The sequence below is a fragment of the Rhincodon typus genome, chromosome 3, assembly GCF_021869965.1.
Source record: "Rhincodon typus isolate 14 chromosome 3, sRhiTyp1.1, whole genome shotgun sequence".
Classification (NCBI taxonomy): Eukaryota; Metazoa; Chordata; class Chondrichthyes; order Orectolobiformes; family Rhincodontidae; genus Rhincodon; species Rhincodon typus.
Window position 1 is genome coordinate 127585420 of NC_063334.1, and position 25055 is coordinate 127610474.

General features: G+C 44.7%; 1 protein-coding gene across 2 annotated transcripts in view; it reads right to left on the reverse strand.

Moving 5' to 3' along the window:
- Positions 1–969: 969 nt before the first annotated feature.
- The window catches only part of skp2 (S-phase kinase-associated protein 2, E3 ubiquitin protein ligase), a 24919-nt gene continuing 833 nt past the window's right edge, over positions 970–25055 (reverse strand). The window contains exons 2-10 of one of the 2 annotated variants that reach the window (XM_048595272.1): positions 24753–25003; positions 14225–14342; positions 9727–9870; positions 5457–5591; positions 3533–3631; positions 3166–3293; positions 2775–2826; positions 2403–2510; positions 970–2162 (exon numbers count right to left, since the gene is read on the reverse strand). In XM_048595272.1, the coding sequence (XP_048451229.1) occupies positions 1961–2162; positions 2403–2510; positions 2775–2826; positions 3166–3293; positions 3533–3631; positions 5457–5591; positions 9727–9870; positions 14225–14342; positions 24753–25003 (1237 nt within the window). In that variant the 3' untranslated portion in view covers positions 970–1960. The remainder of the gene's footprint in view (positions 2163–2402; positions 2511–2774; positions 2827–3165; positions 3294–3532; positions 3632–5456; positions 5592–9726; positions 9871–14224; positions 14343–24752; positions 25004–25055) is intronic. The other variant, XM_048595273.1, reaches the window with a different exon arrangement.

Here is a 25055-nt window from a genome sequence, read left to right on the forward strand (position 1 = left end):
CAAATTCCACCATCTATCAAAGAAGGATCTGAACCCAGGTCCCCAGATATTAGACAACAAGGTGCAGGGCTGGATGAACACAGCAGGCCAAGCAGTATCATAGGAGCAGAAAGGCTGACGTTTCGGGCCTAGACCCTTCATCAGACCCTTTTTCTCTTGAAGGTTCTAGGCCCGAAATGTCAGTCTTTCTGCTCCTTTGATGCTGCTTGGCCTGCTGTGTTCATCTAGCTCTGCACCTTGTTGTCTTGGATTCTCCAGCATCTGCAGTTCCTACTATCTCCCCAGATATTAGTTGAATTTCTGCATTAATACTCTAGAGATAATACCAAGCGACCATTGCTTCCCCACAGAAATGTTATAATATTCAAGGCTATGGGACTCTGTAGGTCACAGGATATTTTTGGTGTACGCTCGGTGATATGAATGTCTTCTTCTGTACTGTGCGATTCTGCGATCTCTTGGTTGTTGAATCACTTGCTGCTTGACATGGAAGTAGTCCTATTGTAGCTTCACCAGGTTGACAGCTCATTTTTAATATGCCCAGTGCTGCTCCTGGCATGTCCTCCTGCACTTTCCATTGAAATAATTACTTTGGAAATGATATTGAACTGAAAGTTAGAGATCAAGGGCAAGTGAATTTTGGGACTTGTATTGAAACTTGGGAGGATGTTTTCCCACGGGGTAGGGACTACTGAGATTATCTTTTCACTATGAAGGCTGACTATCTCTAAAACACTGCCTCAGAAGGTGGTAGAGTCACTGAATATCTTTCAGATTGAAATGGATAGATTCTTCCCCCAACTCTGCCAACAGTGTCATCGTAAATTTCCAGACTGTTGATGAAACTGAGCTTCATATTAGTTTAGACATAGGATTATAACCAAGGCATTTATTAATTTTCATAAAAACAAACAATGCTAATCACTATTCCTAATGCAGCCTAGATTCAGGATACTGATGGTACAAGAAATGGGAGGATTCATAGGGCTTTGGGTTGGTGGGTAGGGGTGGGAGGGAGTTGTCTAGGGTGGAGGGGGGAGGGGGGGAAGGTGGAGCGGGGACTGAACCAGATTCTAAAGCACTGATCCAACCTCTTTTACAAAGATGCAAAACACTGCAGATGGTGGAAATCTAAAATAAAAACAAAATACTAGAAGCATGGGACCTGGAGAGGCAGAGATGGGAGGGTGCAGGTGAAGGTCTGTGCAAGGAGAATAAGTGAAAAGAGTGATGATGGCAATGGCACAGAAAAGTTAAAAGCTGGGACTAAACTGGTTGCTGCCAACATTTTCTGTGTTTCTATCCGTCTGCCTGAGAATACACGTTGCACAGTTTGATTTCAGCCAATTAGCTAAAGTTTAATTTAGATGAGTAGCCCCTAATAAGTTGAATCTGTTTCCAGAGGTTTGAACATGCAGCTGGTACCTCTGCCACATTAAGTTGATGGTCTTTCGGTCTAATTTTGTCAGTTTACTAAGACTGACAGTTAACAGTTCCTGCTGCATTTCCACACCAACCACGGTCCCTCCAATCAGCGCCCTCCTCTCATGGTGTTCCCTTTCTAGGTTTGTTTTTTGCGTATCAGTCCTGAGTGCAAAATTGAAAGCTTTGATGTGATCTTTAAAACTGACTGGAATCTTTTTTAACCAACTGAACATTACAAACACTAATCCACTTTAAAAACACGTATTCAAACAAAGAAATTTCCAGTATGGAATCTAATCATGAACCATCTGATCACTTCCTTGGTAAATGCTTCATTTCAATCTTGCGGTCTCCTGGTTTCTGGATTTTCATCAATTATCTACTCCTCAGAACAGAGACAACGTTGATTACTGCACACACTGAACGTTGATGTGCTGGTGAGAGTGACTGATAGAAAGTGACAGCGCCTGGAACACCTCAAAGTTCTGAGCCAGTTGCTGCCTTTTGTTGTGTAGTGTGTAGTGACTGATACTGCTCACAGGTTACGTAGCCCCAACCTGCAGGTAATACCCCAGATTGTCTGCAGCTTCCCATAGCTGGGTGTGGGCCTGCCGATGCTCGTCAGTGGAAAAGTGTTGATTTTAATCTGTGGAATCAGGTCCTTCCCATTGACCATGGAATCTCGCACAAGTCCATAAATGTTTAGAGTTTTCAGTGTAGCAATCTCACCCAGGGCCCTGTATAGAGCAGCAGACACCATTAAATAACAGGAATAGGCATAGGACTGAGCAAAAACCACCAACAGTGACAACACACTTAACGTGACATTCGTACAGGAGTAGCTCCTAAATGATATCTATACAATCAAATACATCAGGATTCCCCTCTCTGTCTCTAACCCAGGGATCACTGAACAGACCCCTTGTAGCTCAGCCATTAGTCTATCAAGCAGAGAGAGAGAGGAGACAGTCACTTACACAAGACTTGTTAGTGAGATCTCATGGCACCTGCTCAAGCCCAGATGCTGTAGGTGAGAGAGGCTGTGGAGAGCGGAGAAACAGCCAGGAGTGAGCATCGTGCTGTCACTGAAGGAGAGAGAAGGAGAACATTTGTGTTAGAGGAACTGGGAGCAGTGGGCTTAGATGGGAAACCCACAGAAATGAGGGATTGACAAATTTGGGGGCGGGGAGAATATGGATGTTACTGAGGTGCTGAAGAGTTGAGGAAAAGAGGAGGATGCTACAGAGGAGGGTAGGGGGTTTGGAAGGATGTTGCTGAGGGCTGAGGGTTTGGGGTATGTTACCAGGAACCTGAAATCATAGTCACTCACTCTGATAACTACTGCTCACCTCAAATCCAGGTCAGTCATCCAGGGACAGCGCCTGCACAGAGCTTCCACATCTACAAACAAGGGAGACATGTCACTCTCCAGCACTCTACTCTGACACCTCTTCCACAATCCCTCTCATCCCTGAGACCCTTGCCCTCCACCCGACACTTCCGCCCTCCTTCCCTTCCCTCCACATCCCTTGTTCTCATTCTGAGATCTTTGTCCTGCCCCCTGTCCTTCCTCCCTCTGGGACACTCGCCTTCACTGCTGCATTAGCCCATACCTTGAGAGCATCAGCATGGCCTTCTGGGTTACTGGCCAGTGAGATGTCCACAGGCACTGTCTGTGTGGGATTGGGGGAACGATGATGCTGATGGCTGTGCTGTGAGTGAGAGCTGGCCCCTACCTACCAGAGTTGTGGAGACTGCGCCTGTAGCCGCTAATGTTGAGCTGGGTCACGCTGTCAGGAATCTGTGAGACTATGGCCTGGATGTGTTGAGAGCTGAACTTGCACCACGAAATGTTTAACTCATCCAGCCTGGGAAAGACAGAGAGCGAACGAGAGAGACAGACAGACCAAGCTGTGAGACTGCAATACTTGAAGAGAATCCCAAATCAAACATCGTCCCCAACTCCAGAACTAGCCCCTCCCACACTAAATCACTCTCATACTCTTCCCCCGCAAACACGGACACGACCTTCCTTATCACGTACCTCCCCCCGCCAAGACACCTAGATAACTTCTCTGCAAAATGTGCACATACACCGAGTCCTCACCTGGAACAGCTTCTCAACATCTGGCTAAGGGCCTGGGCTCCGAAACACGAGCAGCCAGAGAGATTCAAACACAACAAATCCTCACTGCCAGCAATCGCCCTGAAAACAGACAGACCATCACTCGGGCTGGCGCTGACACATGGTGGTAGGGTTTAAATTAGACATGGGGGAGGGGATTAGTCAGAGGGGAGGATAATCCAGGTAATTATAGACCCGTGAGCCTGACGTCAGTGGTGGGGAAGCTGCTGGAGAAGATACTGAGGAATAGAATCTATTTACATTTGGAAGAAAATGGGCTCATTAGTGATAGGCAGCATGGTTTTGTGCAGGGAAGGTCATGTCTTACCAACTTGATAGAATTCTTTGAGGAAGTGACAAAGTTGATAGATGAGGGAAGGGCTGTGGATGTTATATACATGGACTTCAGTAAGGCGTTTGATAAGGTTCCCCATGGTAGGCTGATGGAGAAAGTGAAGTCGCATGTTGTCCAGGGTGTAGTAGCTAGATGGATACAGAACTGGCTGGGCAACAGGAGACAGAGAGTTGTAGTGGAAGGGAGTTTCTCAAAATGGAGAACTGTGACCAGTGGTGTTCCACAGGGATCCGTGTTGGGATCACTGTTGTTTGTGATATACATAAATGATCTGGAGGAAGGTATAGATGGTCTGATTAGCAAGTTTGCTAAGATTGGTGGAGTAGCAGATAGTGAAGGGGACTGTTGGAGAATGCAGCAGAATATAGATAGATTGGTGAGTTGGACGGAGAAATGGCAGATGGAGTTCAATCCAGGCAAATGCGAGGTGATGCATTTTGGAAGATCCAATTCAAGAGCGAACTATGTGGTAAATGGAAAAGCCCTGGGCAAAATTGATGCACAGAGAGATCTGGGTGTTCAGGTCCATTGTACCCTGAAGGTGGCAATGCAGGTGGATAGAGTGGTCAAGAAGGCATACGGCATGTTTTCATTCATCGGACGGAGTATTGAGTACAAGAGTTGGCAGGTCATGTTACAGTTGTATAGGACTTTGGTTCGACCACATTTGGAATACTGCGTACAGTTCTGGTCACCACATTACCAAAAGGATGTGGATGCTCTGGAGAGGGTGCAGAGGAGGTTCACCAGGATGTTGCCTGGTATGGAGGGTGCTAGCTATGAAGAGAGGTTGAGAAGATTAGGATTATTTACATTAGAAAGTCGGAGGTTGAGGGGGGACCTGATTGAGGTCTACAAAATTGTGAGAGGTATAGACAGGGTGGATAGCAAGAAGCTTTTTCCCAGAGTGGGGGACTCAATTACTAGGGGTCACGATTTCAAGGGGAGAGGGGAAAAGTTTAAGGGAGATATGCGTGGAAAGTTCTTTACGCAGAGGGTGGTAGGTGCCTGGAACGCATTGCCAGCGGAGGTGGTAGACGCGGGCACGATAGCGTCATTTAAGATGTATCTAGACAGATACATGAATGGACAGGGAGCAGAGGGATACAGCTCCTTGGAAAATAGGCGACAGGTTTAGATAGAGGATCTGGATTGGCGCAGGCTTAGAGGGCCAAAGGGCCAGTTCCTGTGCTGTAATTTTCTTTGTTCTTTTTGTTCTTGGGAGCAGGAAGGGATCAGACAGTGGGGTGAGGAGGGGGAGTGGATTAGTCAGAGGGGATGATGAGGGGGAGTGGATTAGACAGAGGGGCCGATTAGACATGGAGGTGCGGAGGGGGTGAGGGTTAGTCAGAGGGGGTGATTAGACATGGGGGGGAGGGGGGGGGGGGGGGAAGAGACGGAGGGGGTGATTAGATGGAGGGGCTGATTACACAGAGGTGGTGATTAGACGGAGGGGCTGATTAGACGGAGGGGGTGATTAGACGGAGGGGGTGAGGAAGGGGGAGGGGTTGGGATGGGGCAGGGGGTGGGACTATTAGAACATTGCCTCACGTGATGACATCATCGGAAAGCGTGAGAGCTTCAAGACTGAGGCCGCGGAGCTGGTGGCAACGGCGTAGAATCTGGAAGATAGAGGAACTGCTGAGCACAGAATGTGAGAGATCCATGTACTGAAGACAGAGAGACCTGACGGAGACAAATGAAGCTCGACATCAATGGCAGGAATCACAGAAGGTGAGTAAACAGTGTGCAAGTTCCAACATTACAGCTGCTCCCCTAATACATCTATTGAAAAAGGTGGCAAAGATCATGTGATCAAAAGATTCCAAACAGCTTTTGAGAAGTTGAAGACAATCTTAACTTGGGAAGATGATAACATTTAAACATCTCAGTATTTTGATTTTTACACACCATGTTTCTCCTTTCTCTCCAAACCCTTGAACCCCTTGTGCCCTAGGAAAGATGTCATGTTGCAGCTGTACAGGACACTGGTTAGGCAACTTTTGGAATAAGGTGTTCGATTCTGGTCTCCCTGCTATAGGAAGGATGTTGTTAAACTTGAGAGGGTGCAGAAAAGATTTACCAGGATGTTGCCAGGTTGGAGAGTTTGAGTTATAGGGAGAAGCTGAAACAGCTGGGGTGATTCGTGGAGCGTCGGAGACTGAAGGGTGACCTTTTGGAGGTTTATAGAACCATGAGGGGCATGGGTAGGGTGAATAGCCAAGGTCTTTTATCCTAGGGTGAGGGAGTCCATAACTACAGGGCATAGGTTTAAGGTGAGAGGGGAAGAGATTTAAAAAGGACCTGAAGGGGCAACATTTCCACACAGAGGGTGATGCATATATGGAACAAGCTGCCAAATGAAGTGGTGGAGGCTGATACAATTACAACATTTAAACCTGGATGGGTACATGAATAGGAAGAGAGGGATATGGTCCAAATGCAGGCAAATGGGACTCTGTCAGATTGGGATGTCTGTTCAGCACGGACGAGTTGGACTAAAGGGTCTGTGTTTCTATAACTATATCTATCTGCTTCTTGAAAACATTCAATGTTTTAACCTCAACCATTTTCAAAGACAGGGAATTCCTATATCAGACCTGCCATCAGGCTGATAAACCTTTATTGCACTACTTCCATAGCCAGAACATCCCTCCTCAGATAAGGAGACCAAAAATGCTCACAGTATTGCAGTGTGGTCTCACTAAGGCTCTATGCATTTTGCAGTAAGACATCCCTGCTCCTGCACTTCAATCCTCTCACTATGAAGGCCAATGCATCATTTGTCTTCTTCACAGCCTGCTGCACCTAAAGTTTGCTTCAGTGACTCGTTACAAGGACACCCAGGTCTCACTGCACCTCCCCCTTTACCAATCTATAGCAATTCAGAAAGTAATCTGCCTTCCTGTTTTTGCTATCAAAGTGGATAACCTCTGTCCGTGTCTGTTTTGGCTATAAAGGGAGCTGGATTTCTAATTCTAGATTGTAGCTCAGATGTCAATCAGATTTGTTTTGTCATGACAAAGTTACTTTGAATTTATGAAAGAAACTGATAAAAGTCTCTCTAATTCTGGATAGCAAGATAATAGGGAACTAGTTGGTCAATTTGGTGATTGAATCAAACCACTTACACTAATAATGTATCTCATGGCATAGGGGGCTTGATGGCCAGTGCATTCTGTCACTGATGTTAAACGAGTAATTCAGACCTTTAACAGAATGGGAGGTGAAGGCCTAGTTGTATTATCACTGGACTGTTAAACCAGAGACCCAGTTAAAGTTCTGGGGACCCGAGTTCGAATCCTGCCATGGCAGATGATGGAATTTGAATTCAATAAAAAATCTGGAATTAAGGGTCTAATGATGACCATGAATCAACTGTCAATTGTTGGGAAAAACCCATCTGGTTCACTAATGTCCTTTAAGAAAGGAAACTGCCTTCCTTACCTGGTCTGGCCTACATGTGACTCCAGACCCACAGCAATGTGGTTTACTCTGAACTGCCCTTTGGGCAATAAATGCTGACCTAGCAGGACAACCTCATCCCGTTAGTGAATAAATATCAAAAAACATTCACTGCGAGAGGAATTCGGTGCAAATGTCACAAGGTTATTCTTCAGTTATACAGGTACTGGTGAGACTGCGTCCCAGGTACTGTGCACGGTGTTAGTCACCTTATTTAGGGAAGGATGTGATGTGTTTGAAGCAGTTCAGAGAAGGTTTACTGGACTGGAATGGAAGGGATTGTCTTATAAGGAAAGGTTGGATAGACTGAGCTTATATCACAGGACTCTACAAGAGTAACATTTCAGGGGTCTTGACAGGGTGAATTTTGGAAATAGTTTCTGTCCTGTGGAAGAATCTAGAATATTCTTTTACTGAATATAAAAGGATATTCTATATTCCATTCTAGGTTCTTGAACTAGAACTAGTAGTCACTATTTAAAAATCAGGGGTCACATATTTAAAACTGAAATGAGACAAAATGGACCCTGAGCATTTGGAACTCTTCCTGAAAGATGGTGGAAACAGATTCCTTGAAAATTTTTAAGATTGTGGTTGATTCTTGTTAAAAAATGAGTGAAAGGTTATGAAGCTGAGGCAGGAATGTATATTTGAGGTTACAATCCAGTCAGCCACGATCTTATTGAATGATAGAGCAGGCTTGAGGGGCCGAATGGCCCACATTTGCCTTTGCTAATGTGTAACAACAGTGCTTAACAAAGCTCACCCTTTGCTCACAGATTATCTGTTTGGGTGAACAACATTTCAACCCCCTCACCATTTTGAACAAAATACCATGCAGCAACTATGAGAAACACTGCATAGGACAGTGTTCCAGGGTCAGGACAATAACAGGATTGTGAAACTCTGTGGCAGTGTCACCACAGCAGACAGTAAACCCAAAGCACCCTTTAAGCTCAGGAAATTCCAAACCTGCCCCAGGCGATTATGCAGTAACTTTGCAAAGACAAAGACAAGCGAGTGTAACTCAGTGATTGACTGGACTGTGGGATCAGCTGGGAGGTCATGTAGCTGAAGAGAATGGTGGTTTCAAACTTTACTGAGTTCCTGTACCCCTCTGCTTGCTGTACAGGCTCCTTACCTCACATGATGACCAGCAATTAGATCAAAATTTGAGGGTGGGGATGGGGAGGGACTCCTTACAAAGTGTGGGGGCAAAGAAGGGCTCATGGAGTCTGAAGCTGAGCAACGTTGACTGAGACCTACACAGGTATATAAAAATAGTTTTAAAACATGTAATATATTTATCTGATGGGTTACATCCACAAAATTTAACGATACAGTGAAAATGACAGTCCTGCTGTATTAGTGTTTGGATTTTGTTGGTGTTTGAGATCACATGAATTTTTGGTATTTAGATGGGATCAGATTGGAAATTAATTTGGGTAACCTGGATTTGAGAGATCCTGCTCCAACCTTTCATGGGTGCTAAATGATTGACCTCACACATGCCTAAAGTGGAAATTCATTGAATTGCATTTTATCCACTCGCCTTGCTGAGGTCTCACCAGAGCTGCGCACAATGCAGAATAACTGCCAACCTTGACATTCAGCTACCTGTTCATTTGCCTTTTTAATTGCTGTTCATACCTGCCAATTAATGATGAGTGATTAATGTCTATCAAACTCTAGATCAGTCTGTTCTCCCAGGCTTCCCTGTCTTTGTCTAGCTCACTGTGTTGTGGAGAGACAGAAGAACAAAGGACTAAGTCATATGGCCTCACCTTCAATAACATCTACACCAACTCTACTTTTACATGCTATTTCCATAACCTCTGCATTTTTATTGGTCTCTGCCTTCAATAAACTCAAAAATAAATTCAAAAATGGGTTATTGTGTAACAAATTCAGAGCAGAAGTAGACTATTTTTGAGACAACAAGGTGCAGGGCTGGATGAACACAGCAGGCCAAGCAGCATCATAGGAGCAGAGAGGCTGACGTTTCGGGCCTAGACCCTTCACTATTTTGAGCCTGCTCCCTGTTTGTTTTGTCAATTCCATATTCCCATCCATTCCTTGATTTTCTTCCCTAACAAGAACCTATCCACAATGACCCCACCTCCACGGTCTCCTGAGGCAGAGTGTTCCTAAGTTGCACAATCCTCTGAGACAAAAAGAATTCTCCTCATCTACATCCCAAAATAGTAACCACTAAATTTAAATCAATGTTCTTTTGTTCTGGACTGACCCACAAGAGGAAACATCCTTTTCCATGCCCACCTTGTCAAGGACCATTCAGGGTTTTTTCAGTCAGGTGACAAGGTAAACTACAGTCTGAGCCAGATATTTGTCTCACCTTTCATCCTTGAACATGGGATCTCCGAGGAAGGAGCAGGGACTCCTGAAGACCACGACACCAGCTCCTAGCACTTGGCCCACAGTCCCAGGGGACAGATTCCCCTTGCTCAAATCCACGCTGTACCACAGGGATTTGTCAAATCTGCTTTGTAAAAGCATATGGTTAAACAGTAAAATCAAACAACAGAACAGAATGAGCCTGGAGAAGAATCACAATTCAAAAGGCTATAACTCAATCCCAGGTCTCTGTTATTCATATACAAACACCTCTCCTCCAACCCACCCCACCCCCGATCCCTTGATTAAATTCCATCCTGTAATTTATTATTGTGATTTTTTTTGTATTTGCTAATGGCATATAGCAATCAATGGCATTTACTGCTCATCTCAGGTTGCCCTTGAGAAGGTGGTGGTGAGCTGCCTTCTTGAACTGCTGCAGTCTACCTAGGTAGACCCACAGCGCCCTTAGGGAGGGAATTCCTGGATTTTGACCTAGTGACACTGAAGGAACAATGATATATTTCCAAACCAGGGTAGTTGGTTAGCTCAGTTGGCTGATATGGAAGGCAGAATAACACCAGCAACAGGGGTTCAATTCCCATGCCAGCTGAGGTAACCATAAAGGACTCTCCTTGTCAGCCTCTTCCCTCACCTGAGGCACAGTGACCCATAGGTTAAACCACCATCAGTCATCTCTCTGTAATGTGAGAGCAGCCCCATGGCCCTCTTGAACTATGGCGACTTTACCTTTGCAATAACTGTTACATGGTCACCCATACTCAAACTCACTTTTAATGTTTTAACGAAGATCTGTAACTCAGGTTGGGGTTGGAGTTGCTGGTTGGTTTGCTGAGCAGACTAGTTTTCATGCAAACGTTCTATCTCCCTTCTAAGTGACATCGTCAGGGCTGTGTAGCCTCCGTTGAAGTGCTGTTGTTCTGTCCCGCTCTGAATTTATATGGTGCGGTCTGTCAAGGTGGATAGTCTTGTTTCCAGTTTTGTACTGTAGTGGGATGTAGATGGGGCCTATTTCAACATAAAAACTGAAAGAACTGTGGATACTATAAATCAGGAACAAAAACAGAAGTTGCTGGAAAAGCTCAGCAGGTCTGGCAGAACCGTGAGGAAGGATCACCAGACCCGAAATGTTAACTTTATTTCAACATGTTTGCTTATTGTATCGGTGGTTGAAAACCAGGCCTCCAGGAATTCTCGTGCTTGCCTTTGTTTCGCTTGTCCTAGTACTGTAACTTTGTCCCAGTTAAATTGATGTCCTTCGATGTTGGAGCGTATTGAAACAAGGGAGAGATGGTCATACTGTTTTGCTGCGAGTTGGTGTTCATGTATCCTGGTGGCGAGTTTCCTGCTCAGCTGTCCTATGCAGTGTTTCTCATAGTTGCTGCATGGTATTTTGTATATCACATTTGTCCTGCTCATTGTTGGTATGGGGTCTTTTGTCTTTGAGGATAGCTGGCAAAGTGTGGCTGTTAGTTTGTGTGCTATCCTTCTTCCAAGAGGTTGTAGGAGTCTTGCAGTTGGTTCTGATGTGTATCTAATATAGGGTCAGGTGGCCAACGTGTTGGGACATATAGTGTCTTCTTGGTGTTGTTTATTTGCCAGGCATCGGCAGACGAAGCTCTTAGGATAACCATTGTTTGCAAAAACTGCACAGGTGTCCTCTTCGTTTTTGCGCAGCTCCAGGGTGTTGCAGTGAGTTATCGCTCGTTTAAACAGAGTCTTGACACAGCTCTGTTTGTGGACGGTGGGGTGGTTATTGTTGTAATTAAGGATTTGGTCTGTGGGTGTAGTGTTTCTGTATACGCTGGTCAGGAATTCACTGTTGTTTGTTCGTTCCATCATTATGTCTTGAAGCGGGGAGTTGATTGTTGTTCTCTTCTTCCCTGCTGAACTTGATCCCAGTGAATATGCTGTTAATAAGATGGTGTGTTTCTTCTAACTTTGCTCGTTTAATGATCAGGAAGGTATCGTCCACGTATCTAATCCATAGTTTAGGCTGGATCTGGGGAGGGCTGTTTGTTCCAGTCTTTGCATAACAGCTTCCACTATGAGCCCCCAGATGGGTGAACCCATAGATTCACCCATCAATTTGCTCATATGCCTGGCCGTTGAAGACGAAATGTGTGGTAAGGCATAGGTCGAGTAATTTTAGCATGTTGTACTTGCTGATGGTTTCATTGGAGGTTTGTGTTTTCGGATTGGCCAGTAATATGGTCAGTGTCTTCTTTGCTAGTGTCATGTCGATAGAGGAGAATAGTGCTATAATGTCGAAAGAGACCATTGTTTCCTCCTTGTCGATTTTTATCTTCCTGATGTTGTCCAGGAATTCCTGTGCTGAGTGCATGGAGTGGATCGATCTGTTGGTGAGGTGTTTTAGTCTCTGTTGTAACTCCTTGGGTAGCCTGTGTGTCGGTGTGCCCAGCAGACAGGGATGACAGGGATGTTAGGTTTGTGTACTTTGGGTAGTCTGTAGAATCAGGGGGGTGTTTGATCCACCAGGTTTCATTTTTAGGAAGTCTGTTCTTGTTATTTGTCCTGCCTGTTGTAATTTCTTCAGTGTATAGGTGATTCTGTTCTCTAACTGTGGTGTGGGCTCTGACTCCCTCTGTTGGTAAATGCTGGTATCTGTAAGTAGTTTTTGTGCTTTTTCAATGTAGCCCAATTTGTTCATTATAACCGCCAAGCAGCCTTTGTCTGCTGGTAAGATTATGATGTTCCCATCTTTCTTTAGCCCTTTGAGGGCCTTCCTTTCTGATATGTTGAGTGTGTTTGCCTGGCTTCTCCTGTTCAGTGTAGGGACTATGGCTTGTTGTGTTTCTTCTGTGAGTCCATTAGATTTCAGCGTAGCCTTGAATGTAGCCAGGAAATCCATTTTGTTGGCGTCCTTACAATAAGAGTTAAGTCCCCGTATTAGGACAGCCTTCTTGGTGTCTGTAAGGTGTGTGATAAATTTCTTACCCATGTGTCTGGTTTGTTCTTGTCATTGCTATGTATCAGTTTTGTCAAGTTTTTGTTGTAGTGTGAGTCTCTTCTTGGTTCTGGTCCTGTTTTGCTTGACCCTAATGGCCTGTTTGAGAGTTATGGTCCACTGTTGGTTGTGGTCCACTGTTGGTTGCTCAAGTTCAAGCATAGAGATTTTTGGTGTGAAATTTCTTGCTCATATTTGTTGAAGCGGTTATGGGCATTCGTTATCATAACTTGTAGCATCCTGTGCCGTTTTGTTCAGCTGTTTTTCTTGTTTGTGCATTGTTAAGGGGTGGGGGGGGGGCTTGTATTTGATGCTGCAAGTTAGTACCTGGTTTCTGAGGCATTTATGTAGAAAATGGAGTTGCTCATGGGTAGTACTCAGCTGGTTAGCACAGGTTTCCCATTTTTGGGCTTGTGTGAGCGTGTTTTGCCCGTAAGTGTTTAATGTTTTATTACAAACAACTCCAAGAAGACATGGTACGCTCCAACATACTGGCCACCTGACCCTATATTAGAAACACATCAGAACTGACTGCAAGACTCCTATGACCTCTTGGAATAAGGATAGCACACAAACTAACAGCCACACTTTGCCAGTTACTCTCAAAGACCAAAGACCCCATACCCACAATGAGTAGGACAAATGCGATATATAAAATACCATGCAGCAACTGCGAGAAACTCTGCATAGGACAGACGGGCAGGAAACTTGCCTCCAGGATACATGAACACCAACTCGCAGCAAAATAGTACGACCAACTCTTCCTTGTTTCAATACACTCCATCATAGAAGGACATCAATTTAACTGGGACAAAGTTACAGCACTAGGACAAGCAGGACAAAGACAAGCACGAGAATTCCTGGAGGCCTGGTTTTCAACCACCGATAAACAAACATGTTGAAAAATACCACATCCCACTACGGTACAAAACCAGAAACAAGACTGCCCACCATGACAGACTGGACCGTACAAATTCACAGCGAGACAGAACAACAGCTTCAACGGAGGCTACACAGCATTGACGATGTCACCTAGAAGAGAGATGAAATGTTTGCATGAAAACTAGCCAGCTCAGCGAACCAACAACTCCAAACTCACTTTTATATTCCAGACATACTCCACTGCCTCCATGTTCTTGATGTCATCTTTTGCATATCCCCACCAACGTACAGATTCTAGTCTGAAGCACTGCCAGGCACCTATAATTCAATATATATACCAACTAAACCGCTTGTTTAGATTCCAACCTGTAACTCACTCCTGGGTATTTGTTATTCTTTATTTAAAACACCCCTACATATAAAACACCTAAATCCCTTCATTAGATTTTGTCTGTAACTCCCTCCGAAGTATCTGTTATTTTAAATATAAACCCCATGAACTCCTCAATTAGATTCCAGATGGGGATTCATTTCTGCCTCTTGGAATACTGGAAAGGTGGGTTTTTTGTGATCTATTCAAACACGAATGAGGTTGAATTGCACCTCAAGAGCAGGAGCGGGTACTCACGCCAGTCGGTACCACCGTTTGCTGACCCTTGAAGCTTTCAGGAGATGAGGCAGTGACAGAAAACGGAAAATCACCAAGAGCAGCTCATCTGGTAACTCTCCCCAGGAACAACTCACACCTGGATAAGAGAGGGAGGGGGGAGGAGAGAGAGAGAGGGAGGCGGAGGAGAGAAGGAGGGGGAGGGAGAGAGAGAGGGAGGCGGAGGAGAGAGGGAGGGGGGAGGAGAGAGAGAGAGGGAGGCGGGGGAGAGAGAGAGGGGGGGGGGGGAGGAGAGAGAAAAGGAGGGAGATGGTGAGAGAGCGAGAGGGAGATAAACAATAAACGTTGTATAAACATTAAGGGACCCAGCGCTGATACCTGTGGTACCACTGCATACCGAGCTCCAGTCACACAAACAGCTTCCTAGCACCGGTTCTGAGGAAGGGTCACCAGACTCAAACGTTAACTCTGATTTCTCTCCACAGATGCTGCCAGACCTGCTGAGCTTTTCCAGCAATTTCTGGTTTTGTTCCTACCACCACCCTCTGTCTCCGTAACTAAGCCAATTTTGGATCCATCTTGCCAAGTTAACGTAGATTCCACGAGGTCTTAGCTTCTTTATCAGTCTTCCTTGTGGGACCTTGACAAAGGCTTTGCTGAAATCCATATAAACCACATCAACTGCACTACCCTCATATGCACACCTGGTCACATTTTTGAAAAATTCAATCAGATTTGAGAGGCATTACCACCCTCTGACAAAGCCATGCTGACTATCCCTGATCAAACCTTGCTTCTCCAAATTTTCTCCTTCAGAAGTTTCTCCGATAGTTTCCTTACGCTGATGTGAGACTCACTGGTCTCTAGTTTCCTGGTTTATCTTTACCCTCCATTGTGAAAAGTAGAACTGCATTAACTGTCCTCCAGTCCTCTGTGGCCAGAGACGAATTAAACATTTGGATCCGAGCCCTTGTGATTTCCTCCCTTGCCTCCCACAATAGCTTGGTGTACAACTCATCCAGACTTGGGGATCCGTCCACTTTTAAACCCACAAAAACCTCCAGTACCTCCTCACTCCCTATGTCAATTTGCTTAAGAACCTCACAGTCCATCTTCACAAATTCTGTACCTAAATCCTTCTTCAGTAAACAAAAATCTAAGGTTCTCATTTAACACGCTACCAATATCCTCCAGCTTCACTCACAGATTGTCCTCTTGGTCCCAAATGGGCTCCACTCTTCCCTTAAATGATCCTTTTTCCACTTAATAGACTTAAAGAATATCTTAGGACTTTTTCCAATCTGACCTGCTCCCTCTTTGTTCTCCTTATTGCTTTCTTGGGAATCAGAGCAGCAGGTCAGCATGTGGAGTGATTGAGGAGAAGGTAGAGGTTATGTCAAATGAGTCTCTAATAGGAAGAACAAGCGGGGCCAGGTTAATGAGGATGGCGGGACTGGAGACCTGAAGAGTATAACATGTAAACCAGATGACCCTCGAACCTGGATTAGACATGGAACTACAACATTGTACCCATTACAGAAACTTGGTTGAGAAGGGCAGGACTGGCAGCTCAATATTCCAGAGTTCAGGTGTGATACACAAGGATGTAAAAGGAGTGGGAAGTGGCATTACTGTTTAAGGAGAATGTCACAACTGCATTAAGAGAGGACTTGGGGTCTCATCCGGTGAGGCCATATGAGTAAAAGTCAGGAAGAAGCAAAATGCAATCGCTATGATGGGGTTATACCATTGGCCTCCCATTAGCCAGGGGTAGATAAAAGAAAAAATATGGAAACAGATCACGGAAAGACATAAAAACAGGGTTGTTGTAGTGGGTGATTTTAACTTCCCCTACATTGACTGGGCCTCCTTTAATACCAGGGGCTTAGAATGGGAAGAATTTGTTAGATGTATCCAGGAGGGTTTCTTGAAACAATATGCAGATAGTCCAAATGGAGAAGGGGCAATAATAGACCTTGTACTAGGGAATGTGCCTGATCAGGTGATTGAAGTTTGAGTGGGACAGCATTTAGGTTCATTCTTGTGAACCCCCTCCAGACCCGCTCCAACACCAGCACAGTCTTCCTCAGATATGGGGCCCAAAACTGCTTGCAATATTCCAAATGAGGTCTGACCAGAGCCTAATACAGCTTCAGCACTATACCCCTGCTCTTGTATTCTTTGCCCTCACTGGCTCTGTTTTGTCTAACTTACTCATTACCTCCTCAAAGAATTCTAACAGATTTATTAGGCATGACTTCCCCTTGACAAAGCCATGCAGACTCAGCCCTATTTTACCCTGCACTTCCAAGTGCTCTGCAATCTCATCCTTGATAATGGACCCTAAGATCTTATCAATGACAGAGGTCAGGCTACCCAGACTATAGTTTCCTGCCTTCTGCCTTTCTCCCTTCCTAAACTGGAGTGTTACATTAGCCATTTTACAGTCCACTGGGACCCTCCCTGTCTCCGTTGATTCCTGAAAGATCACCACCCCTGCCTCCACAATCTCTTCAGCTGTCACGTTCAGAAATCTGGGGTGTAGTCCATTTGTCCGGGTGATTTATCTACCCTCAGACCTTTCAGCTTCCCTCAGCAGCTTCTCCTTAGTCATGGCCACTACACTCACCTCTGTCCCTGATTCTCTCGAAGTTCTGGTATGCTGCTGTTGTCTTCCAGTGAAGACTGACGTAAAGTACCTATTCAGTTCCTCCGCCATTTTCTTTGTCGAGTTGCAGGTAGACAGGATAGTGAAGGCAGCATTTGGAATGCTTGCCTTTATTGGTCAGTATATTGAGTATAGGAGTTATTTTTTATTCATTTAGGCAGCATTTATTGCCTATCTCAATTGCCCAGAAGGCAGTTAGAGTCAACCACATTGCTGAGAGATCATGCTGCAGCTGCACAGGACATTGGATGGCCACTACTGGAATACTGTGTACAATTCTGGTCTCCCTGCTAGAGGAAGGATGGTGTGAAACTTGAAAGGGTTCAGAAAAGATTTACTAGGATGTTGGCCAGGATGGGAGAGTTTGAGCTACAGGGAGAGGCTGAATAGGCTGGGGCTATTTTCCCCAGGGAAGGCTAGGGGGTGATGAGGGTGTTGGCTTGCTCACCGAGCTGGCTTGTTTGTTCAGACGTTTCGTCATATGCTAGGTGACATCATCAGTGGAGCCTCCGATGAAGCGATGTTATTCTACTCTGCTTGGAATTTATACTGTCCGGTCTGTTATGGTGAGTAGTGTCATCTCCGGTTTTGATCTGTATGGGTTTGTATATGGAGTCCAATTCTATGTGTTTGTTGGTTGAAGTATGGGTGGAGAACCATGTCTCTAGGAATTCCTGTGCGTGTCTATTTTTGGCTTGGGCTACTATGGTTACCTTGTCCCACTTAAACTGATGGCCTTCATTGTCTGAATGTACTGATATTAAGGAGAGTTCATTGTGCTGTTTTGCTGCTAGTTGGAGTTCATATATTCTGATGGCTAGTTTCCTTCCTGTCTGTCCGATGTAATGTTTGCGGTAGTCGTTGCATGGTATTTTGTAAACCATGTTGGTTCTGCATGTTGTGGGAATGGGGTCTTTAATCCTTGTGAGCGTGTGGTCGTAGAGTGGCTGTGGGTTTGTGGGCCACCATGATTCCTGGCGGTCTTAGGAGTCTTGTTGTCAGTTCCAATATGTTCTTAATGTAGGGCAGTGTGGTCAGTGTGTTAGATCGTACTGTGTCCCTCCTGTTGTTGTCTGTTTTGTAGGCATCGGTGGATGAAGTTGTGGGGATATCAGTTTAAAGCGAGGATTTTGTGTAAGTGTTCTTCCTCTTCATGGCGCAGTTCTGGATGTTGCAGTGTGTCCTGACCCATTTAAATAGTGTCCTTATGCAGCTTTGTTTGTGGGCGTTGGCGTGGTTGCTGTGGGCGTTGAGGATTTGATCTGTATGGGTTGCTTTTCCGTACACTGAGGTTTGGAACTCTCCATTTGTCAATCACTCTACTTTAACATCCAGAAGCGGAAGTTGATTGTTGTTTTCTTCTTCCTTTGTGAATTTGATCTCTGTGAATATGCTGTTGATAAGGTGGTGGGTGTTTTCCAATTTGTTGCGTTTAATAATGACAAATGTGTTGTCTATGTACCGGATCCACAATGTAGGTTGAATGTGGGGGACGGTGGTGTGTTCTTGTCTTTGCATGACTGCTTCTGCGATGAGTCCTGAGATGGGTGACCCCATTGGTGTACCGCTGATCTGTTTGTATATCTGACCATTAAAAGATAAAGTGTGTGGTGAGGCAGAGGTCTAGTAATTTAAGTAGGTTGTCATTGCTGGTGGAACTGCTGGTCTGCATTGCTGTTTCCTCTAGCAACGTGGCCACTGTTTCTTTCGCTAGTGGGATGTTGATTGATGTGAATAAAGCTGTGACATCAAAGGATACATAATCTCGTCATCACTGATTTTTATGTTCTTGAGGTTATCAAGGAAATCTTGGATTGAGTGGATAGAATGAGGTGACCCGTCTATTAGGTGTTTCAGTCTCTGTTGTAGGTCCTTGGCTAGTTTGTGTGAAGGTGTGCCTGGTAGGGAAACAATGGGTCTGAGAGGGATGTCTGGTTTACGTACTTTAGGCAGTCCATAGAAGTGGAGGGTGTTTGTGCCTTCTGGTTTCATTCTCATGAAGTCTATCTTGGTTATCTGCCCTGCATTCATTAGTTGCTTCAGTGTCAGGGTGATCCTATTACCTAGCTGCGATGTTAGGTCTATTGCCACTTGTTGGTAAGTGGTTGTATCTGCAAGCAATGTCTGTGCTTTCTTAACATAGTCTGGTTTGTTCATAATGACAGTCATGCACCTTTTGTCTGCTGGTAGGATTATGATGTTCTTGTCTTTCTTGTTTTTACCTAGTGCTTTTCTCTCTGCTGTGTTCAGGTTGTCCCCTTTGTTCTTTCTGTGTAATGTGGGGATTATTTTATAAGGGGTGATCTTATGGAGGTTTGTAAAGTCATAAGGGGCATGGATAGGGTAAATAAACCCAAGGTCTTTTCCCCAGGGTGGGGGAGTCCAAAACAAGAGGGCACATATTTAAGGTGAGAGGGAAAAGATTTAAAAGGGATCTAAGGGGCAACTTTTTCAGGGGGTGGTGCGTGTATGGAATGAGCTGCCAGAGGAAGTGGTGGAGGCTGGTACAATTACAACATTTAAAAGGCACCTGGATGGGTACATGAATAGGAAGGGTTTAGAGGGATATGGGCCAAATACTGGCAAATGGGGCTAGATTAATTTAGGATATCTGGTCGGCATGGACGAGTAGGACTGAAGAGTCTGTTGCTGTGTTGTATGTCTCTATGACTCTATGATGTGGAGGTGCCAGTGTTGGACTGGGGTGGACAAAGTCAGAAATCACATGACACAACTGACGAAGGGGCTGTGCTCCAAAAGCTTGAGAGTTCAAATAAACTTGTTGGACTGTAACCTGGTGTCATGTGACTTCTGTCTATGACTACTTTGGCCAGATCCTGACGTATTTTAATAAAATCTGCTTTTCCCCAATCCAAAACCTTGTTTTGCAGATGTGTAAATAACAAATTGAAACCATGTGGTGCTGTGTTTGCTATCACTAAAGTGCTCTCTTTATGTCACCTCAAAACCTATCTGGCTCCATTCCCCAGAATTAAGTCCAGAACTGCACCGTCCCTTTTTGGACCTTCTGCATGTTGATAATAAAAATGTTATCATATATATTTTAAAAAATCTGCCCCCTCTAGACCTTTACTATTATAATAGGATTATCCCATTTGAGGAGCAGATCAGTGGCAGATGAAATTTAACCCTGATAAATGGGAGGTGATACACTTTGGAAGAAGGAACAAGACAAGCCAATACACAATAAATGGTTGGGCATTAAGAAGCTCAAAGGAACAGAGGGATCTTGGGCTGTTTGTCCATGGATCCCTGAAGGTAACAGGACAGGTTAATTGAACTACCAGTTTGAATGGGACAACATCAGGATCCTAGGACAGGCCAAACAGAGACAAGCACGGACGGGAATTTCTAGAGGCCTGGCTCTCCATTAAGAAGGCCATCAACAAGCACATAGAACTACAGCCTATATATTCACCACTGCGAAGGAAAACCGGAAATGAGGTAATCAAATCCAACAGACCCCAGAGTTTAAATACCAGGTGGGAAAACACTACAGCGCTTCATCGGAGGCTGCACTGATGATGTTACCCAGCAGGGTAATGAAACGTGTGCGAACTAATGAACCAGCTCAGTGAGCGAACCAACCACAACAGGTTAATAGGGTAGTTAAGCAAGAAAGCAAATGTGTCACTTGTCTTTATCAGTCGTGGCATCGATTATAAGAGCTGGCAGGTTATGGTGGAGCTGTACAGGATTTTGGTTAGTCCACAGCTGGAATACTGTGTGCAGTTCTGGTTATCACACCAAAGGATGTAATTGCACTGGAGGGGGTGCAGAGGAAGATTTACTAGGATGGAGCAGTTTATCAATGGAGAGAGGCTGGATAAGCTTGGTTGTTTTCTGTGGAGCAGAGAAGATTGAACGGGGACCAGAGTGACGTGTATAAGATTATGAGGGGCGTGGACAGGGTAGATAGAAAGCAGCTGTTCCCCTTAGTCACAGGATCATTAACTAGGCACACAGTTTTAAAGTGAAAGTCAGGAAGTTTAGAGGGGATTTGAGGAATTTCTTTTTCCTCCAGAGGGTGGTGGGGGTCTGGAATGCACTGCCTGGGAGGGTAATTGAGGCAGGAAACCTCACAATCTTTAAAAAGTACTCAGATGAACACGTGGTGTTGTAACATTCAAAGCTGGGGCCTGGTGCAGGAAAGTGGGACTAGTGTAAGTAGTAATTAACAGTTTTTGAGAAGATTTGTAGCTCGGATTGTGGATGAGGTTGTAGACTTGCTCGCTGAGCTGGTGTTTGATTGCAGACATTTTGTCACCCTGCTAGGTAACATCGTCAGTGGGCCTCCGGTGAAGCGTTGGTGTTCTGTCTCACTTGTTATTTATATGGCTCTGTTTGTTGGGTTGGTTGGTATCACTTCCGGTTCTGTTTCTCAGTGGTTTGTATATCAGGTCCAGTTCAATCTGTTTGTTGATGGAGTTCCAATCAGAATACCAGGCCTCTAGGAATTCCCTGGCAATTCTCTGATTGGCTTGTGTTATTATAGATGTGTTGTCCCAGTCGAATTCGTGTCCTTCTTTGTCCGTGTGTATGGAGATCAGTGAGAATTGATCATATACGTTAGTGGATAGTTTGTGTTCGTGTATTGTTATTGTCAGTTTTCTTCCAGTTTGGCCTATGTAATGTTTCTCACAGTCCTCGCATGGTATTTTGTATATTACATTGGTTTTGTTGCTTGTGGCAATGGGATCCTTTACGTTCGACCTTAGCTGTCACAGGGTGGTTGTTGGTTACCCTGATACCTAGGGGTCTGAGTAGTCTGGTGGTCATCTCTGACATGTCTCCGATGTACGGTAGGGTGACTAGTGTGTCTGGCCGTGTTGTGTGTTCTTGTTGTGGTCTTTCGTGGAGGTAATGGTGAATTGTGCTTTTTGGGTATCCATTCCTTTTAAAAACTTTGTACAAGTGTTCCTGTTGTGGAACCTTGGAATTGCATAAAGCACACGTCGGTGGACAGTTGAACTGTTTCCTCCTGTTTTGGGGTTTATAGTAGACTCCCAGTATTGTGATAGCTCCCTCTGTATTCCAAAACTTTACTCATAAAGCCTCATTTGTAGAACTTTCCAAGATGGATCCCTCCTTATTGCAGTAGCTACCATTACTGGGACTACCAGAATTTACAACATTGGAGGGTGTGCTGCCCAATCACTTGCCTCACTCCCTAAACGATTGATGCATGACTTTAGCCCCCATTTATATCATTGGTACCAACACATGACTTCTGACTTATCAATTGCCCCCTTGAGGATGCTCTGCTGTTGTTCAGTGACATCCCTGACCTTGGGACCAGGGAGGTAGCACACCGTCCCAGAGTCTGTCTGAAGCTGCATAAACACTGTCACTATTGAATATCTTACCATTATTTCCCTTGGATTCTTAGCGATCCCTCCTTATTGAGGTTGGTTGGCTCGCCGAACTGGTTTGTTGTTCCGCAGACGTTTCGTTACCGTGTTTGGTAACATCCTCCGTGTAGCCTCTGATGAAGCGTCGGTGTGTTTTCCCGCCTGGCTTTTAAACTCTGGGGTCCGTTGCGATGGATTGCCTCACTTCCGGGTTTCCTCCGTAGTGGAATGTATATGGGGTCGAGTTCAATTTGTTTATTAATAGCCTGCTTCGTGGAGTGCCATGCTTCCAGGAATTCTCATGCTTGTCTTTGCCTAGCCTGTCCCAGGATCTTGGTGTTGTCCCAGTCGAAGTCGTGGTTTAAAAGCCAGGCGGGAAAACACACCGCCGTTTCATCAGAGGCTGCACTGAGGATGTTACCAAGCATGGTAACGAAACGTCTGCGGAACAACAAACCAGCTCGGCGAGCCAACCAACCTCAACACCCACAACCCGAGCTACAAATCTACTCCAAAACCTTAGATCCCTCCTTATGCAGCTGGGCCACCCACATTGCCCTGAATTGTGCCCTTGCTGTGTTCCATAGTGGAACCCACGCTGTCATTGTTTTCTAACCCAGAAAAGCAGTCAACAAATAGGATGCCCTCTGGGGCTTTCCAGTCTGCCTGCCTGGCCTCACTTCTCTGCCCAAGTCTCTGATTCCCCCTCCCAATTTGCCTCATGTTTCACCAAACATATGAACGCTAAATTTTATTTTAAGAAGGGAGTCTAATATTGACAAGCAGATGGTGGTCATTAACTGAAGATTCACCTGCATTTCCATAGAGACCAAATTTATAATTGTTGGATTAGGAGCTGCATGTTTGTTATTTACAACCCTGTCTATAAAAATAAATAAATATCAATATTTTTTAATCCAGAAATCATAACTGAAACCAAAGAGGGACAACAAATAGAAAACAAAAGAGAAAAGCAAATATGAGAATAGATAAGCATGAGATTATTGAAAACAAACATTTACCCTTTTCAGGTTGCGACTGGTGACCGTATAATGGGAAAGCAAATTAATTTCAGTTGCAACTTCCCTTTTGCAAAACCATATTTGTTTCATCACACTGCACTTCTAAATAAAATTTCGCTCAGGAGATTCCAACATTCTCCAATCATGGTCAGAGTATCTACTATCTCAGCAGCATTATCTTTTAGAATCTGAGAAAGTAAGCCATCGGGTTCGGAGGATTTTAAAACATTTGTTCATGGGATGTGGATGCCATTGGCAAGGGTGGTGATTGGTGCCTGCCCTATATTGCCCTGAAACTGAAAGACTCGCTTAGCTATTTCAGAAGGCAGTTAAGAGTCAAACCGTTGCTGTGGGTTTGTAGACCAGACAATTTCATTCACTAAATCCTTTCGGGAAGAAGATTTTCATTCTCACAGAATTGCCATCATTATTGAGGGTGTACTTCAGTTCCATGTTTAGTAATTGGATTGAAATTCCAGCAGTGGCCGTGGTAGGATTTGAACCCATGTCTTCAGATCACTACCTGGGCTCTTGGATTAATTGTCCAGTGAACACCACCCCCTGAAAATTTCTCTGCAAGCCACTCACCACCCTGACTTGGAAATATATCACCATTATTGGATCAAAATCTGGAATTCCCTCCCTAAGGGCACTGTGGGTCAACCTACAGCACACGGACTGCAGCGATTCAAGAAGCCAGCTCACCACCACATTCTCAGGGGGACAAGTGGGGACAGGTGATAAATGCTGGCCCAGACAGCAACATCCACATCCCACGAGTGAATAAAACAAAACGTTACCACCTCCAAACATCTCTCCCGTAATAATTCAACTGGCTTCTAGGCTAGATTATGTGATGTTCAAGACGGAATTCAGTGGTACAGTGATCATTATCTCCAAGTAGACCATTTTCAATTATATTACTGTTTAAATCTGCCTGATTACACAATATTTGATGCAAAATAACTTTGTCCCTAGTTGATTCCAGTATGTTTTGCTTCAGGAAATGGTCATGAAAGGTTTCTACAAATTTATCTTCTAAACTATCTTTGCTAATCTCAGTTTGTATAAAGATTAGAGTATGCTACACAATTATTACACACGTTTTTTTTGACAAATGCTGTTTATTTATTCCAATTTCAACAATGTCATTCTGGACTCGAAACATTGGCACTGTTTCTTTCTCCAGATTCTGCCAGACTTAATGGGTTTCTCCAATACTTTGTCTTTGTTTCAGATTACGTATTATCAAACGTTCGGCACGATGGATGAACTGCTGTTGGGGCCAATAAACAACTCCCACTAGATTATCTGATATCTTCAAGATGTTTATCTACAGATTTAAGAGTGCTGGGGTTGGGGGGGGCGGGGCAGTGAGGTCATTCAGGACTGAATGCTCTGAAGAAAAACAGCTCTAGCTCCTAATGTTTGTACCCTGCATCCCACTTGCTTTGACGAAGACACATTTACAACATGCTGCTGTGTACCTGATGAAGAATGAGCACTCTTCCGAAACCTCTTGGAAACCAGAAAGTTGTGCACCTGGTTCTCTTTCCCCCGGCAGCTCCTGGGTCGTTTTGGAGGAGCAGCTCGATCTGAGGGTTCTGCTGCTTTGTTTGTTTTCTCCTCGATCAGACGGACCCCCATCACCGTCATCAATGAGCGGGTCTCAGCTAAGTCCCAGCTCCATGTGAATGTGCTTGGGCTGCAGCTGGATGGTGTCACCTCCTGTAAAACACTGAGAGAGAGAGAGGGAGACAGAGAGAGAGGGAGACAGAGAGAGAGGGAGA